Genomic DNA, 15,221 nt, shown 5'->3' with positions numbered 1-15,221 from the left:
TCCTATTCGTCCTGTCCCTCTCCTAAATGTCCTGTTTCCTGTTCTTGTCCTGTCCAGGCAAGCGGCTCCAGGAGGTGCTGTGTGTGGTTCTGTGCCTCCTCCTCTTCCTCATCAACCTCTCGTTCCTCCTCCTCCACTTCTCCACCGTCCACATCCACAGGATCGTCCTGGGCGTCGGTGAGATGAGTCGGACCGTGACGGCAGAAACGTTAGCATGCTAACATGCTAAAGACAAATGCTTGAAAACTACGCATCACATAAAGTATTACACCGTTGCTTAAGTGAATGTATATTTTTAAATGAATATTGAAATAATATTGTTTCTATACACTTGAGGTTTTCTAACACTTTTTGTAAAATGTAGTTTTGCTTACACATCTCATAACAGCATGTGTTGTTGCTGTTTTTTGTTTCCCTGTGTGTGTTTGTGTGTTTGTGTTCCAGTCCTCGGGATCGTGACGGCAGACTTTGCGTCGGGGGTGGTCCACTGGGGGGCCGACACCTGGGGATCCGTGGACATCCCTGTTATTGGCAAGGTGAGCAAACAGAAGCACTGCGATAGACAGCCTGTTGTCATTTCACTTCACTACAAAGTGAATCCTCCTCCTTCCTCACTGTCCTCCCTGAGATCCTCTTTTGGCCAAAAAACCTAATTTGCTAATTGACACGAGCACCAGCGGACGTTTTGCGGCGAATGTAAAAAATCGATTGTGCCGGTTTCAGATGTTTTTTAGATGTTTTTTTAGCTTTTTACTTTTCTTTAAACTTCAATCTTTTACAGCATTTTCAAAGTAGATTTGTCGCCAACATGCAAACTCAACAAATGAGCAAAGCTTCACGCTCTAAGAGGAATCATTTACTCTGTGTGGCTGATTGCATAGACAGAAAATGTATGGCTATATTAGAAAAATCATCTTTGTACCCAAAAATGTAAAATGTAAATATATAGTATAAAAGAAGAAGGATAACTATAGTTTCCAAAGCAATTTTGTTAATAAAACCTTAAAACTGCAGAACTAGAATTAAGTGTTTAAAGAATATGAGAAGTTAAACAAAAACAGGAGGATAAATCATAACATGTAAACATACATTTTATTCTCTTTGATAATAAACTGGTTAATTAAAGAAAATGTCTTTCTGTACAAACACATATTGTATTTTGAGTGTGGCTGTAAATAATTGGAAAATAATAGATCTTTTATAAGTTCTTTCACTTTCTTTAACAATCTGTGTTTTAATGTTTATACCATCTGGTTTATATTCTTGATACGTGTGAAAAACCCAAATAAAGAAGCTGTCTACTTTTGGAGTTGATTAGTTTAAGGGGGCGTGGGAAAGAAAAAAATAAGCTAATAGTCAGTCTTCCTTAAATAAACATTTCAGTGACCCAGTGAAAGAATGGACAAGCGAGATGATACTGTTCTGTCCCTGTGTCCCCGTGTCCTCGTGTCCTTGTGTCCCTGTGTCCCTGTGTCCCTGTGTCCCTGTGTCCCTGTGTCCTTGTGTCCTTGTGTCCTCGTGTCCCTGTGTCCCTGTGTCCCCTCTCTCTTGAAGCTGTATCACCATTTCAGCGTGGTGGTTGCACCTTATTCCCTGACGCCTCTGAAGTCGCTGTAGTGACCTGGAAACTAAATGTCAGTGTCTCAGAGAGGAACGTCCCTGTGGACCATAATGTCCCTGGCCCCCCCACACAGACCATACACTCCCACACACTCCCACACACACATACACACACTGAGTGGCCTCACCTTGAACCTGTCACCGCACTGCGTCAGTGTGTGTGTGTGGGCGTGTTGAGATGGATGCACGTGCACTCACTGTTTGCATTAAAACACATCACCTGCATTAATGAACACACACATTCCTCTACAGCCAATTAGGGAAAAGGTCGTCCTCGTTTCAGCCAATTAAAATCAGTGTGATCAGGTGCAGCATGCAGATTGGTTCATGTGAACTTTGTTTTGATTAATGAGATGAGGATTGTGTGTCTGTGGCTTTGTGTGTGTGGCTGTGTGTGAGTGTGTGTGTTTATGAAATATTCATTGATAATTAGTTGAAATGTTGAAGCTGTTGTTTTGACCCCAATTATACCAAAAAAGAAACCTCTGTAGCCTCCATGTTTGATTAATAATATTATTATACAGGTAAGAAGTCAATTCATTCTTATTTATTTATTTTACAAATGCTCTTTATTGAAATTAAAATACAACAGAACCAAATGTTTGATTATTTAAACTCACGTGTAATATTATCATGATGGATGATGTTTCCTAGAATGTTAATATCAAACTCTTATGACAGGTAATTGAGGCTTCATATATTTACAATATAACTATAAACTTTATTATAAATAACTATAAATAACACTAATATTAACTAACCAAATATAAAAAAATTGATTTAAGATGATAAATGTAATTATTTGTGTAAAATGTAAACAAAAGTAGATATTTTTTCATTGTTTATTTTGTAATATCAAAGTTTTCTTATCGCCACAGGTCAGCACAGACATGATACCAATAACTGATCAGTCGAACTCTAAACTGTATTTTAAAGACATAACAACACACATACACATTATCGTATAGTAGAAATTATAAAAGAAAAAGAAGTTGGTCTGATCTAAATAAAGTATTTGTCATAAGACACAGTTCTTTATAGGGATTCTTTACCCATTATATGAAAATAATACAGTGCATGGGAATGTTAAAGGAGAATAAAGGTCCTCAGTTCACCACATCATCCACATCGGCTCCATCATTACCTCAAGTGAGGTGAACATGTGTTGTGTAGTTTTTACCTCCTCCTTAATACAAATACACAAACAAACCAAATCTCCCTGACTGAGGTAACAATACACATTTTAAATCTTCCTGTATGTTTAAACACAAAACTTCACTGGTTCTCTTTGTTTCCTCCAAAGTTAAAAGCTGCACCAATCACAGGGGGACGCTGGTTTTGTGGGTTTTGTGGTTTTGTCATCACACAGTCGAGGTAACTCCCATCAGTGCGACTCACTTTGACGCTAATTGGCGCCGGTGCCACTTTATCGACAGCCTGCTCATTGTGATGGATTCTAACAGTCGAGCTCGTGGTACTTTCTCTCCGGTGGTCGCCCTTGTGACACCATGTGACCCCGACTCGCAGTCTGTGCTGATGTGTCTGTTGCTACTTCCTGTTATTTAGATGACAACTCCTTCCTGCACACGCTCGGCACCATCAGCCGCCTGGAAACAAAGATCCCTGGCATCCCTCGCTGAAGGCTTCTCGGGGGTTTGATGTTTATTTATGATGTGGTATTTTATTGGGGTCCGGGGTTGTTACCGGCACCAAAAGCACAGTGGCAGCCACAGATTTGCATGGTGGGTCGGACGCCGTGGGAGACTTCTAATAAAGACTTTAACTGGAAGAGAAGAATGGACCTTTGCGGAGAACAGAGGGATGACAATGGGCTAGTGGAAAGAAAAGTGTGTGTCTGTGTGTGCATGGAGACAAAAAAAACAAGGCGTGCACGTCCGTTGTTTTTGTGTCTGTGTGGGTTCTGAGGATAAAGCAGGCCTGTGCTCCCAGTTAAGGTTTGGTTTGAATATCAAAGCCGTGCACGGTGGAGAACACCTGAGGCTAACAGTGGCTGCTGATAGGAAGCCAGATGAAACATTCTAAGCCATTTGTGCTTTTTGTGTCACTCGTTTGTTCTGTGTTTATCGCTTCTCGTGCATGTTTGTGTACTGTTCTCCGCTCTCCCAGTTGCCTTTATTTGTAAAGACCTCTTTAAAAGCCACCGTGGTTCTATAGACGACGTGTAATGTGGACGCGTTGATGCAGCACGTGTTCTCTGCACATATGGACCCTCAGTAAACTCATCAGAATGGGAAACCTAGCAGTCGTGCGAGGGATCATACAGAATATTTCCAGGAGTGAATTAGAAGCAGCTACTACTGGAAACAGCATTTCCAGTCTCTCCCAGTCTGTCCCAGTCTGCAGGATCTGAGGGACAGTTTCTGATTGTTTCAGTTCTATCTGCATTTTGATTTTGTGTATAACCAAACAACATCGACAGCATCTGAGGTTGTGTTCTAATTTGATTTCTTCTTCTTCTTTCATCTGATAAGTGTACGGGGCAGTAATCCGGCCAACAGGGAGTCGAACCAGCGACCTGCCGCTCAAGGTGTGTGGTCCTAGTGGGGGGTGTGGTTAATGTTTTTTATTTATATAGCGCTTTTCTTGTCTTGACCCCTTCGCACAGTGCAGCCCAGCCATAAGGGGCAATATGGGGTTCAGTGACTTACATAGGGAATAGAGGGGCCAGGGATTGAACCACCAACCTGTCTGGTGAGTGAACAACCCGTTCTACCTCCTAAGCCACAGTCAGACTCATATTTTACTTGTCACATGATGCTGTTCTCTCCATCACCACAGCTGCTGATAAACACACAATTGAAGAAGCCCATTAATTCAATATTTAGTGAAACGCTGCATTGAAATGCCAGGATGTGAGAATCAGTGTTGAGATCTTTGAATAAAGCTTTTGACACATGAGCCGATTAATATTCAGAAAATCTGCCGAATTCTAACAACAGTTTAATGGATATTTAACTTTTGCTCTCCAGCTAATCAGTAAAGACAAATATAATTATGGCACATTAACATCAGTTGTCATTAGTCCTCCTCTGATGTGACAAACCCACGTAAACACATAAAGATGATTTTGTCAGAATATGATCCTGCAGCAAACAGCCAAAGCTCCTCATCATAACAAAGATTAATTTTGATATTAACCCATGAACGTCCTTTCCTCTCCAGCAGAACAGAAACCACAGCTTTAGAAAGGGCTTTGTCCCAGTTGTGTTTGTACTCCTCTGCTCCGAGGCCTCGGGCGGTGCTGGGTTTTCTTCTTCTTCCTCTTTTTTTGTCGTCATCACGTCGTTGAACTTTAATTGACTCAACGAGGATTTCACAGTCCTCACATGACACCACTTTGAGGACAGAGTCACGCTCATTAGCTCCCAATGACGCTGGATTCACATTGAAATCTGCCAAAGTGAATCTGATAGATTAGGGGTAAATGTTTGAAGATCCTTTTTCTCCCTGATTCTGTTTTCCACTCGTCTTTTAAAGGCATCAGCTCTTCTCTCCTCATGTCAGTTCCTCTCCTTCTAGACTGATCCAACATGTCTCCTTGGAGGCGGCTCTCTAATGAGGTTGATTGCAGCGTTGATGGTTAATTGAACGACTTAGGCCCGTTTCTTCTGAAAGGTCAGAAGGGGAATTAAGAGCTGGAGGAAAAGTCCGGATGGAAAGAATCGACCAAACTGAGACAAACGAAGAGAGAAACCAACAGAAAGTGAAAATACAGTAATAATAACCAAAAAAAAAGGTTGGGTGGGACATGAAAAAAAGGAGGGGGTGGAAGGGCGTGTCTGTCCAGCCAGTGGGACGGCGCCGGTGGCCGCGGCGATGGGCGATGTGAGCTGGTGATTAGCGAGCGTCGTGCAGGCCGGCCGTTAAACGTTGTGGGATTAGAGGACGTGTGGTGACCGGTGGCCTGCCGTTCACCGGGAGCGCCGCCGCCGCCCTGCTCCGCACGACCTCCACGGCTTAGCCGGCCTTTCATCTGGCTGAGGGCTGTGGCGAGGGGAGGGGGGGGGGGGGGGGGGCAGTGGGAGAGGGGAGGGGAGATTCGAACGGAGAAGGGCACATTATTGTGAAGTTGTCAACAGATAGTTTGTGTGTTTGCAGTGGCACCTACCAGCCGTGTTTGCAGATAGGCGTGTGTAATTGGTTCGAACAGCTAACACGACAATAATGAGTTTTCATGCTGATGTGGCCTTGGCTATGCACACACACACACACACACACACACAAACACACACACACACACACACACCAAACACACACACATACATGTGCAATGGAGCAACAAAGATGCAAGACAAATTCCTTTTCCTTGCTTTTTCCACTGAGACAAATAAATTATCTTTATCCTACTTGTGTTTGTGTGTGTGTGTTTGTGTGTGTGTGTGTGTGTGTGTGTGTGTGTGTTTCTATTTGTCTTCTTTTGTTCTGGAGATATTCAGATTCTTTCTTTCATTTGAGACCCCCACGCTCTCACAGACAGGTGTCTGCCTCTGCACAGTGCAAGTGGGGTTTGCAACTGTGTGTGTGTGTGTGTGTGTGTGTGTGTGTGTGTGTGTGCGTGTGTCTGTGTGTATGTGTGTCTGTGTGTGGGTGTGCACGCGTCTGTGCGTTTGATACTCACATTTTTGAGTTTGTGTGAGCGTCTGTGGGTCATTTTTGTGTATGAGTGTGTTTGTGTGAGTCGACTGCTGTTCTGTGGTTTATTAGGATGCTGGATATGAGCTTTGGGGTAGCACAGGATACTGAGCACCCCTGTGTGTGTGTGTGTGTGTGTGTGTGTGTGTGTGTGTGTGTGTGTGTGTGTGTGTGTGTGTGTTGAGCTGCATTACGGTTTGTAAACAATTATTTTTTAGTGTCTGTTTTGTGACTTTTTGCTGCTTATTAGATTTCAAAATAAAACTATCATCGCTATTGCATGGGTCATAAAATTAAATGTGATTTATATTTAACGAATGAACTAAAGTGCAGACTTTTGTCTTTAATTGTCTCATGATTGGTTAATGAGTTTCCCCTTTTTTCAATTTAAAGCAAATGAGCGTTTCAATAATGTCCCTCTCATGTTTGGTTTCATTGTCCTTACAGAAGTGATTGTGATGTCTACTCGACCCTAATCTCTCTCTCTCTCTCTCTGTCTCTCTCTCTCTCTCTCTCTCTCTCTCCTCCCTTCAGGCCTTCATTCGACCGTTCCGGGAGCACCACATCGATCCCACCGCCATCACTCGCCACGACTTCATCGAAACCAACGGGGACAACTGCATGATCCCCATCCTGCCACTGACCCACATGGCCGTCAAGTTCCTCACGTACACACCAGGTAGTGCACTCACACACACACACACACACACACACACACACACACACACACACATCTGAGAGTGAGGAGAGAAACCTGCGGCTGTGATTTTGAACCTGACGCTCCGGTGTTGCTGCTTCCTGTGTGAACGAATTCTCTCATTCACATTATTATCACCTGTGAGTGAGACACTCGGGATGTGACACCTGCAGAACTTGAAGCTCTCTCTCAGCCGGTGCCTCTCTGGCTCCTCAACCATCGTCACTGCAGGTTTGCTCAAAGTCACCCTGCTTGAAGCTGGATGGGGATGTAAGGACTTTAGTAGGTCAAACAAAGGCTCTAACAATCTTGATGTTTCCAGTGTCTGAGGTGGAAGTGAAGTGATCAAAGGAAACCATGGGGCAGTTTGTCTGGTAATCATGTGTTGACCTTCCGAGCTCGGGGCAGGAGGGGAGGGTCCGGAGGAGGAGGATCAGCAGGAGCAACCTGTTATTGAGAAGGTGACATCTCCACTTTCCATGTCCGCACTGCAGCAGGGGTCAGAAGGTCACCGATGGGCGGAGAGAGGAGGCGTTGAGTTTGTTAGGTTAACGTCTAGGAACACATGCAGCGATGTGACGTTAAGCTGCTCGCAAACCTTCTCAGAGTGAGCCCCTCTGAAGTGATTATAACTTTAGTTAGCTTTTAATCAAAGAGAAAATCATCAGCCAACAACATTTAAATACAACAACAGCCCATATTTGAGCTTTTCAGGCTAAATCCCAATGATTTATATCATGCAATTATTAAGTTTTTGTGGTAAAAAAAACTGAATATATCGAATTAGACCTTATTTTTTCTTTTGCTAGGAAAAAAAAAATAAAAGATGTGATCGACTGGTTAATCATTAATATTTTCATTAACTAATATCTGTAACTTTCTGTAACTTACCATCTGTGTTGCATCTAAAATCTATATACGTGATGTGCTTGTAGAGTTGTTCTTGGGAATGGCTCTTTTAAGAAATGTCCTCACGTCCTTCGTTCCTCAGCAACACATCCCAAAAGTTAAAGGTTGATCGGATCAGTGGTTGAGAAAACAGAAGGACAGAGAGAGAGATAAAGATTCCTCCATTTGTAGTAAGTTTAAATTTACAATCATAGAAATGAAAAAACAATTCATCACATCATCACTGTCAGAAATCCCAAAAGTAAAAAGAGAGCGCTGTGATACAAATGGAAAGAATCTCACAAACCTGTGAGAGTCAGGAAACAAGGGGATGAAGAGTGGAAGGGGAACACGCAAAGGTCAGGTGCTTCTCCACAGGAGGGATCAGTGAACGAGGGAGAGAACGATTAAAGGGGGGGGGGGGGGGGGGGTGCAGTAGAAAGGTCCACATGTAGGTGACATCCACACCTGTCATGTCCTGCACCGCGGGGAGTCAGGGGGTCACGAGACAGAGACGGGCAGAGCTTCGGTGACATCTACACCTGTCATGTCTGCACCTCAAGAGGTCACTGCTAAGAGCTTGAGACAGAAGGTGAGAGTGCAGAGAGAGAGGGAGGGAGAGAGAGAGAAAGAGAGAGAGAGAGAGCGGGGGGTTGGGGGCGGCGGAGGGTTGTGAAGCCGCCGGATGACATCTCAACCTGTCATGTCGAGCTTCTCGCCGTGTCAAGCGGTCATCAGACAAAGACGGGGGGGGGGGTGCACAGGGATAACTGAAAGCAGGGAGGTGACATCTCCAACAGTCATGTCCGCATTTGAACCGGGGTCAGGAGATCAGAGAGGGAACGAGGGATGGAGGTGGACAGGGAGTGGACAGCTGTAAGACACAAAGACTCAAAGACTCAAAGGGATAACAAGCAGTGAGGAGTGATGAAGATGAGCTGCAGACTTCAAACTCACATCTCCATCTTCGTGCGGATGGAGCGATATCAACAAAAGCCACAAGTTGCAGACGCTTGTTGTGTGTTTGTTCCCAGCGACGCTGCACACACCTGCTCGTGTGTGAGTCCAAACCTGTGTGACACCTGTCACATCAAATCAACTGTGACACAGTCTCCAGATCCCAGAGACATCTTCAACAACCGGTTTCACAGGTTCAGGCCGAGCACGAGTCCACATCAGGGAAAATACATTTCATCATACATCAATGCAAAAGATTTTTCTTTGTGTTGAAGGTTAATCACAGACCACGGCCTGTAGGAGGCACTAGAGCACACATAGAGCCGAACATGTAACTGACTTTACGTTTGATTAACACGTCAAAGATTAAAGTGAGCGCTGCAGAGGTGTTCAGCGTATAAACGTCTTTTCTTCTTAAATGTTGTCTCATCGTCCTCGTGGGGAGATCTGCACACTGATCTGTCCCCGAACGCCTCTTCAGTAATGATGTGCACTTCTGTTTGAGAACGAGATCTCAGAAGATGTTTTTAATATTTAAAGGTGAGTGGTGAGGACTCATCGTTATAATTTAAGAACTATCTTTTTAAAGTTCCACATTTCTGATTGTGACGTTCTCATTTTTCAGGAGACAACTTCATTTCCTGTCTGGTTTTAAGTTCTAGTCGCTGTTTATTGTAAATCTTTCTTCATCACTTCCTCCTCCGTCCCCCTGCTGCCACTCTTCCTCCATCTTCCTCCATCTCCCCCTCTTGTCTCCCCCCTGTTCCTCATCCTCCCCCTCGGCCTCCACATCTCACCATGGCTCCTGCCTCGTCCTCTCTGTGGGAGTGCTTTGCCTGAGCGCTGCCCCCTTTAGGATCCTCATCACTTTCAGAACTCATTCCACTGACGTGGTTCTCTCTCTTTCTTCTGCCTGGTTCCTGTCCCCTCCCAGAGGCCCTGGCGGCGTCCTATCCCTGGGACTGCTACGTGTTCGCCCTGGCTGTGTTCGTCACGCTGACCAATCAGATTCACAAATGGAGTCACGTGTACTTCGGCCTCCCGCGCTGGGTCACGCTGCTCCAGGACCTGCATCTGGTGCTGCCACGGAAACACCACCGCATCCACCACGTCTCGCCACACGAAGCGTTTTACTGCATCACCACAGGTGAGAGCTGATCCTGAGTCAGTTTTACTGCATCACGACAGGTCAGAGCTGATCCTGAGTCAGTTTTACTGCATCACGACAGGTGAGAGCTGATCCTGAGTCAGTTTTACTGCATCACGACAGGTCAGAGCTGATCCTGAGTCAGTTTTACTGCATCACGACAGGTCAGAGCTGATCCTGAGTCAGTTTTACTGCATCACGACAGGTGAGAGCTGATCCTGAGTCAGTTTTACTGCATCACCACAGGTCAGAGCTGATCCTGAGTCAGTTTTACTGCATCACCACAGGTCAGAGCTGATCCTGAGTCAGTTTTACTGCATCACGACAGGTGAGAGCTGATCCTGAGTCAGTTTAACTGCATCACGACAGGTGAGAGCTGATCCTGAGTCAGTTTTACTGCATCACGACAGGTGAGAGCTGATCCTGAGTCAGTTTTATTGCATCACGACCGTTCAGAGCTGATCCTGAGTCAGTTTTACTGCATCACGACAGGTGAGAGCTGATCCTGAGTCAGTTTTATTGCATCACGACAGGTGAGAGCTGATCCTGAGTCAGTTTTACTGCATCACGACAGGTGAGAGCTGATCCTGAGTCAGTTCTGTACTGCAGAGCGGCACACGTTATTCCTTTAGTGCGTATTCAAATCAAAATTGTGATTACATAGTACCAGAAGTATTAATTACAGAGAAAAAGTATAAATGAATGATGATAATATATGAGTACAGTATGAGTACTCAGTTTTTAATGGTATCAGATGAAAACCTCAATCTTCTTATTGTGATGAGTTAATTGACTTAATTTGACAAACCTGGATTTTTCAATCTTGACAATTTCAAATCTGCACAATTAGAGGTCACTTCACAAACTGAACATCATACAAGAACCCATTTTCCAAATTGTCCTAACATCATGAAGAAGTGGTGACACACACGTAGAAGACACTGTTGAAGACTCCAAGAGAGTTTGTCGTGATAAGTGTCGACGCCAGTGTTGGGTTGATATAACCATCAATCAATCAATCTCATTTTATTTGAATAGCCCATATTCACAATTCACAATTCGTCTCATAGGGCTTGACATCCTCTGTCCTTAACCCTCAGCAAGTAAAAGAAAAACTACTAAAAACCCTTTTAACAGGTACAAATATGTAGAAACCTCAGAGAGACACATGTGAGGATCCCTCTCCCAGGACGGACAGAAGTGCAATAGATGTCAGGTGTAGGAAAACATCATCAAGATGGAGGTTTTAGCAGCAATGATGAGGGTAAACATTTTGAAGGATAACTTCAATACTAGTTATTACGAGTTAATAGGTCACTTCCTGTCTCTCTCTGCTGCACCCGGCCGCTGCACCTCTCGTCTGAATAACGCGGAGGATTAGATAATTCTCCGGACTTCACCCGGAGGTCATGTCTCAAATCGGCTTCGGTATAATCGTACTTATTGTGTTTATGTCGTGGGCGGCCATTTTAGGTCGCCGTTATTAAGGCTGATTACTCCAGGATGATTTCACTTCTCAGTAGATTTGAGTAAAATGGCGGCCGCGTGTCTGTCTGTCTATCGGGGCGTCTTATAAATATCTAAAAGAAGCTGTTCTGTTTTGAGTGCGTGTTTGTCTTCAGAGACTCGAGGCCCCTGTAATACATCCACAGTATTCAGTATTCTGTGTGCATCTGGGTGAGAGAGGGAGGGAGGGAGGGAGGGAGAGGAAAGAGGGAGGATACACAGGAGACTCAGCTTGTACGTCACCCTGCGCCCCTGCGGACGACAGATGTGTGGGTGAGCGAGTTGAGGGGGTTGGCACCGGGGAAAGTGTGTGTTTGTACATGCACACACACACACACACACACTCGTACTCGTGCATCTGCATACTCGAGCATCTGTGTGTGTACGAGTCTTTTTGACCTCCTCTCCAGTGTCTAACCTGTGTGTGTGTGTGTGTGTGTGTATGGTGGGAGGTGGGTTGGTGGCGGTCGGGGGCCCACAGGGGACGTGGCGGCCCCATGCTCCCCCAGCCTGGCTGCCTGGGCCGGGCTTGGATCCCACTGGGGCTCGCCGAGCTGCCTTTGTGTTCGCCACCGGCTGACAATCCCCATGTATATTTAATGCTAACCTGCTGTCTGTTCTAACAAATAGGACTTCACAGGCAGAGGGGGGGTGGAGGACAAGGGAGGGAAGGAGGGAGGGAGGTAGGGAGGGAAGAGAGTGGGAGGGGAGGAAGCAGGGATTTGGAGGAACACAAAAAAAAGATGGAGAATGTGGCAAAAGAAGGAGAAGTGGACCGGGAGAGAGAGTGAGAGGAGGAGGAAGGAGAGATGGAAGGAGAGAGAGAAACCAAACCTCTGGCTCCTTCATGTCTTCAGCGGAGAGAGGGTCACTGAAGGGACACACACTCACACACATACACACACACACACACACACACACACACATACACACACACACACACATCCCTGCAGCTATAGCATGCACCCTATGCAAACACATCATGGGTGGTGGTTAAGTACACACTACCCATGTGGATGTCTCTATTTGCTCCGTGTGTGTGTGTGTGTGTGTGTGTGTAAAACTGGTGTAGCAGATCTCTTTTTTATGTCTGCATTGTGTGTTTGACTGAAATTGCTTTATTCTACATATAAATTATGATTATATATGAATAAGTGTGTGTGTGTGTTTGGTAATAATAGTAAAAGGTATTTTCATCTCAAATGTCTGGGGAATCCTCGACTGCTTCTAAAGCTGAAGCATCAGAACATGTGTGTGTGTGTGTGTGTGTGTGTGTGTGTGTGAGTGTGTGTGTGTGCAGTCACGTGTACTCACAGAAGACTGTGCAGTCATGCATGCATTCATGTGTACATGTAAATGTATATGTTCATGTGTACTCCGGCCTGCAGCCATACATACATTAGTGTATTTACCTCACACACAACGTGAGGTCATCGTCATTAAAGATCTGTGAAGTCAGACATCCTCCTGTGTGTGTGTGTCCCCCCCCCCGCACAGGCTGGTGTAACTATCCACTGGACCAGCTGGGCTTCTGGAGACGGATGGAGCAGGTGATTGAGTACGTGACGGGGAAGAGGCCGCGGTCAGACGACCTGGCGTGGGCCAAGAAGACCGAGTGAGAAACACACAAACACACAGGATGTACATGCAAAGACACAGAGATGGCAACGGATCAGGAGAATAACACACACACACACCCACACACACAATTTACTCCTGTCACTGTGCTTCTTGCTTTTTTTGTAAAAGAAATGTAAAAGAAAAGAAGGTCCAGGTGATTGCTCTGGAGTCTGTAGTTTAACGAGCTTTGAAAGCAGGAGGTGAGAACGCTGCTGTAACAGCCAATTAGCTTGTAGGCCTGTTCGACCAATGAGCTGTGGCGGTGTGTGGGTGTCGGAAGGTTTCTGGAGGTTGGGCTCTCCAGGAGTGACACCGCACACACCTGCACACAATCACACACACACACACACACACACACACACACAAGCCTGTAAGTTAAATGTTCAGTCATATCTCTGTTTTTTTTCTTGTCTATTTTTTTTGTGTTAAAGTTGTTTTGTCCTTTGTAGAAACTTCATTGTCTTCTTCAAACTCTCGCTGCTGCAGTTACACACATGAAGGTGACAATCTGATAATTGTTTGCTTTAGACAAACTTTAGACAAACTAGCCTATTTATGGTTTAAACAACTTAGAGGTTTTGGTCAGTTGTCGTCAGCTGTCTTCATCCAAACTGTGCGACTCTCCTCATTGATCGTGTTTCATTGACAGAAGCTTTGGAGCAGTTCACTCTCTGTTTTTTTGAGAAACACAGAAATCTGCTTGTGCAAACCTGAAATCTTCTGAATGAAGGTTTGGAGAAATAAGCTGAATCGTATCTAGAAGCTGGATTTCCCTTTAATCCAGATCAGGGTGTCTTCCCTCCATTTGAACACAACATGCCAGAGATAGAAGTTGAGCCTTCTTGGCGTCAGTGATTTTATGTAACGACCCAAACCTGCAGAGAGAAAATGTTTCTAAGACGAATTTCTGTTTCCTGGAGGATATATAAATGAATGTATGTCTTTATTTAAAACTCCAAAATGTGTCGTTAGCATTAGCTTGTCACAACAGACAGAATCCTGCTTCTTGTTCAAATCACCGAGAATTCAAACCAGGCCCCTAAAGAAAGTCCTTTAGTTTATTATAGCGATTTTAGAAAATCTATTTATTGCTTTGTATTTGTCATTGTAAGATAAATATTTTTGCATTGTTTTAAGAAGCCAACCTCCAAACTTACACCAGATTCGTTGAAGAAATGTGTTTTGACAGTTTAGCATCACCTGGAAGGGAAAGGGGGGGAATACCAAGTTAATTTTTATTTCACTGGAAAGCAAAATTCATTTTTATTTTTCACCAAGTTGCTTATAGAATGCAAATATTCTCTTTATTGTCTCTGAACTATGTTTATGTCTCATACTGTGAAAACCTAGTGACTGACTCTGCACTCGAGTCTTTAGCTGCTTGACTTCCCTTCAGTCAGAGAAGGTCAATAATAAACAGCACTTCCTTGTTTTACTGAGTAAACGTCTGTAAACGTGTCCGAGAGGCACCAGCTCACACTATACTGATATAATCATGCATGCAAACATACACACAATAAATCTCTTGAATGCAGTCATACACAAACAAACAGACACACACACACTGTGTTCTCTTGTTTTCTCTGGCTTCATAATATTTCTATTTTTTTATCTACAGCTCAAGCCTTGTATATTCTGATGTTCCATTTTGCAGCTCAACGCTCGCTGCTCGTCTGCCTTAATGTTTTGAATCTGCTCTGTGATTTGAATAAAGGTTCATGAACTCGTTCACTTGCTGTGCTTAAATGTTCCCAGGAAAAAACATGGTGTTGCTAAACTCTTCACTACAACACAACCTCCACTAAAACTCAGAGATCCAATTCCCTTTTGTTTCTCCGAGGCCTGAAGGAGCAGCTTTAATGTTGAGTCCCATTTGTGTCTTTAGCAGGAGAAGGTTAAGACGCCTGTTTCTGTGCCGACAAAATGAGAACACAACAACGGGGGCATCTGTTTGCAGGATGAGACCTTTTCATTAATCTTGAAGCGTGATTTATTTTGGTCAGGGTTAAAGCTGTAACACTAAAACGTTTTTATTTGGGAGAAATGTGAAACACCTGAGCTGAGCCACCACCGCCCCCTAGTGTCAGGTTTAAGACTCTGCTCCCGGCAGCTCAGGTCAGAGATTCACCTGGT

At 44.4% G+C, this 15,221-nt stretch overlaps 1 protein-coding gene across 1 annotated transcript in view; it reads left to right on the top strand.

The window, feature by feature from the left end:
• Window positions 1-14,761, top strand: part of si:ch211-212o1.2 (uncharacterized protein LOC492735 homolog) — a 28,457-nt gene extending 13,696 nt beyond the window's left edge. The window contains exons 2-6 of the mRNA XM_062390248.1: window positions 58-177; window positions 445-536; window positions 6,808-6,952; window positions 9,750-9,962; window positions 12,966-14,761. Of these exons, the coding sequence (XP_062246232.1) occupies window positions 58-177; window positions 445-536; window positions 6,808-6,952; window positions 9,750-9,962; window positions 12,966-13,087 (692 nt within the window). The 3' untranslated portion in view covers window positions 13,088-14,761. The remainder of the gene's footprint in view (window positions 1-57; window positions 178-444; window positions 537-6,807; window positions 6,953-9,749; window positions 9,963-12,965) is intronic.
• The last annotated feature ends 460 nt before the right edge of the window (window positions 14,762-15,221 follow it).

The sequence above is a fragment of the Platichthys flesus genome, chromosome 6 (genome assembly GCF_949316205.1).
Source record: "Platichthys flesus chromosome 6, fPlaFle2.1, whole genome shotgun sequence".
In the NCBI taxonomy this organism is placed as follows: Eukaryota; Metazoa; Chordata; class Actinopteri; order Pleuronectiformes; family Pleuronectidae; genus Platichthys; species Platichthys flesus.
The sequence above is the reverse complement of the archived record's forward strand: the minus strand, read 5'-3'. Positions and strand labels throughout refer to the sequence as shown.